This window comes from Mus pahari, chromosome 19 (genome assembly GCF_900095145.1).
Source record: "Mus pahari chromosome 19, PAHARI_EIJ_v1.1, whole genome shotgun sequence".
NCBI lineage: Eukaryota > Metazoa > Chordata > Mammalia > Rodentia > Muridae > Mus > Mus pahari.
The window spans coordinates 23,685,347-23,689,124 of NC_034608.1; the positions used below are offsets into that span (position 1 = coordinate 23,685,347).

General features: G+C 39.8%; 1 protein-coding gene across 1 annotated transcript in view; it reads right to left on the reverse strand.

The window, feature by feature from the left end:
• Nucleotides 1–2,537: 2,537 nt before the first annotated feature.
• Nucleotides 2,538–3,778, reverse strand: part of LOC110336936 (vomeronasal type-2 receptor 116-like) — a 72,825-nt gene continuing 71,584 nt past the window's right edge. Inside the window, exon 4 of the mRNA XM_021219673.1 lies at nt 2,538–3,454. Coding sequence (XP_021075332.1) covers nt 2,538–3,454 — 917 coding nt within the window. The remainder of the gene's footprint in view (nt 3,455–3,778) is intronic.

Consider the following 3,778-nt stretch of genomic DNA (forward strand, 5'->3'; position numbering starts at 1 on the left):
ATGCATAGATTGTATTTTCATTTTGTAAGAATTAGTTAGTTGCTGAGTGATGGCACGTCTTTACTCCCAGCACTTGGGAGGCAGATACAGGTGGGTCTCTGTGAGTCTGAGGCCAGCGTGGTCTNTAGCGCTAGGTTCAGGACAGGCAGGGCTACACAAAGAAACCCNGTTTCNAAATTATTTAGAGCTTGAAATTTATAAGAATGTTGAGAGGTTTCATTGCTCCCTTTGCTCATCATGTGTAAGCTACTCCCCTCTTCAACATCTTTCCATTACAGTGCTGTGTGTGGTCCGGTCCACATGACACATCCTCACCCAAAGTCCACACTTCACATTAGTGTTCATTATTTCCTCCTTGTTCTTCTTTATTAAATCAGGTTACCTTTCAACTTGCCCTCCAAACAGTTCCCCAATGATGCAGTTGTATGTGTGCCCACTATACCAAACCGGGGTTCATATTTTGTGCCTTACATTTGGTAAGTATTGACAAATATGTAGTGACCTCACTGAAATATCATACAGAGTAATTTCACAGCCCCTAGTCCTCCATGTTCTTCTTAGTCGCCTCTGTCAAGTGGTGACCTTCCACTATTCTCCATGGAGTTCCTTTTCAGTTTTTAATCCAGTCAACCAGTTTGCATCTCTTTTTGTCTAGTTGAGGCCACTACTTGTAGACTATCATTGACAAATATCGACAAATTTTTGTCATTTTTGTTGGTTGGATTATGGTTTTTTCCACATTAGTATCTGGTTTACTTTGTTGGATATAATGGGCTCCTTCCAGCTCTCCTTTGTTCAGCTAACCTGTTTATGAACTCTATTCTTTCCTGTGTGGTCTTGTGATTGAAATTTCTTCTGCATCGCTAACTTGGCGGTCAGGGACTCCTTCAGTTGTGGTTATGTTGAAATGTCCTTATTTCTTTTCAAATCCAGGAGACCATTTTGCTTGCGTAATAGTCTTGACTAGGAATTATCTGCTTTTGAGACTTGAATTACATCATTTCATGACTTCTTGGTTCAGGGTTGCTGGTAGTGCTCTGGGGCTTGGCTTTTGTAGGCGAGTTGGTGTTTTTCTTATACAGCATCTAATACTGGTTCCTTGCTTTGTATCTTTGACATCTCCACTATAAGATGCCATGGAGAGGTTCTTCCNTGATTGTGTTGGTTTGGGATTCTGAATGTCACTTGTGTTTGAATGTTTGTTTCGTTTTCTGGGCTTGGGGAATTTTCTGCCTTAATGTTGTTGAATGGAAATGCTGAACCTTTGGTGTTTACTTCACCAGTTCTTGGGTTTGGTCTTACTTGGACATTGTGGTTATGATAATTCACTTTTTGCTTATTGGTGTCTATATGTATTATTTCTCCTCCCTTCTCCATCTTGATATTCTTTCTTCTGTTTTATCGAGTCCATTTTCCATGTTTCCCTCTATGCTCTTTTGGTTTTGTTGTTTTCATTTTCAACCCCTTTGTCCCTCCTCTAAGCAGCATAATTGCTTAAGTTTTCTTTCATCTTGCTGAGTGTTTACATCTCTTTTGCTGCCTTTTTCTTTTGTATTGATGACTTTCTCTGTAGGTCCTGTATTGGATTAATTTTCCCATTGAATATTCACTTTCAGGTCACTGATCTTTTTTTTATAAGAAAACTTTGAAATATTCATCTGATATTTTACCTATCTCAGAATGTTGCCTTACTTTTTAATGTTTCTTGTGTTTTGTGTTNTAGAGTACACATCTTCTGGTTTATATGTCTCTTCTGGATTTTGGAGATGTAGTGGTGGTGGTGGTGAATTTCATCAATAGCTTAGACCACAGGGAAAGTAAGTGCCACAAATTCACTAATCTCTTTGCCAGTTTCCATAGTCTGAAACCTTAGAAAGCTGTCCCGACACCCAATTTTTTTTCCTTTGTGATTTTTATTACATGTAGTAGGTTTTTTTTCTACTATGGTATAAGATAGTTACTTAAAAAAATTAATAATAGAACATCATTGAATCTAACCATACCACTNTTGGGCATATAGACCCAGAAGACATCTACAAAGGTATTTGCACATCCAAGGTTATTGTTGTACTTACATGGTAGGTACAAAAAGGAAGAATGCTAGATATCTATCAACAGGTGAATTGAAAAAGTAAGTATGGAACATATTTACAGTGGCATTTATTCAACCTTAAAAATGAATAAAGTCATGACATTTAAGAGGAAAATTATGGATTTGGAAATTGTTAAATTATGTGACTAAAGCCATGGTCATAAGGATAAATNNCATAGGCAGCTGGCATTCATTCTTTCTCTCTCCCTAATCACATGAAAGTGGAAAGTAGTCGAGAGAGGGAAGAAAGTGAGGGAGCTGGGAGAGAGGGGCGTAATGAAACATNTGTATGAATATAGAAATAAAGATTGTTTTAAGATAAGGAACAAGAGGAGACAGATAGAGGGGATGGGGTATTATCAGCTTGTTAGTGGGATGAATAGGAATAATATATATGTATGAAAATGTAATAATGTACTACGTTGAACAATTAATAAAAAGCTTATTAAGTCTTATAACTATAGTGTATTTTGTCCCTGTGACCCTGAATAGAGTTCCTNTGTGGTCTTAACAAAATGATGTAGCACTTGGGGGCAAAGATACAGCCTAGAAGTCCTGCACTGGAGACCAGGATGGAGAAGACCTCCACAGCCACCATGACCTTTCCCTTGGTACTGTGGTAGACAGGGAGAAAGGTGACCCAGACGCTGCAGAACACCAGCATGCTGAATGTCAGGAACTTGGCTTCATTGAAAGTGTCAGGTAGATTCCTGGCCAGGAAAGCNATGGTGAAGCTTCCCAGGGCCAGAGCCCCCAGATATCCCAGCACACAGTAGAAGGCAGTGACTGAGCCCTTNTTGCACATGATGATAATATGTTCATGTTCAGAATGTGTATCTGTGTCAATGAAGGGAGGAGAGTTTGCCAGCCAGATTCCACACAGTATAATTTGGATCAAGGTGCAGATGGGAACTATGAAGTTAGGTGCCCGTGTTACCAACAACCACCTGATTCTTCTTCCTGGAGCAGTGACCTTGAAGGCCAGAACCACNGTAATAGTTTTGGCCAAGACAGTGGAAACAGCCACAGTGAACACCACTCCAAATGTGGTCTGCTGTAGGATGCAAGTGGCTGTGTTGGGATGACCAATGAAGAGAAAAGTACAGAGAAAACAGAGGTTAAGGGTGACGAGCAGGATGTAGCTGAGAGTGCGGTTATTTGCCTTCACAATAGGAGTGTTTTTCTGCTTCAGAAAGATGCCAAGAACTAGAGCTGNCAATGCAGAGAAGCACAAGGCTACACAGGACAGACCTATGCCCATGGGATCTTCATAATCCAGGAAGGTNATAGATTTTTGGAGGCAGTGGTCCTGTGCTGCGTTGGTATATTGATGGTCTAAACACTGCATACACTGATCCGCATCTGTGAAAATGTACATTTTTGTTATTTCATGTTCATTATTCTTTTGTTCCCNGCCCCTCTTCTTCACCCACTTATTTGAGGAGGTTACCTGATAGCCTTCCTTNGATCCTTCAGACATCAAATGAAAGAACATTATTCAGGGAATAATGCGACTACTGCATCATGACATGAACAAAGTTATGATTTCTCCTCCTAGTTCAATTATAAGTTAGTTTGAAGATTCTGATACCATTATTTTCCCCCTTTCTCTTAACTTAGGACCTTACACTACACAGTTTCAGTTTGATTGCAATATTGCCTCCTTATGAAACATTTCCTGGGCTG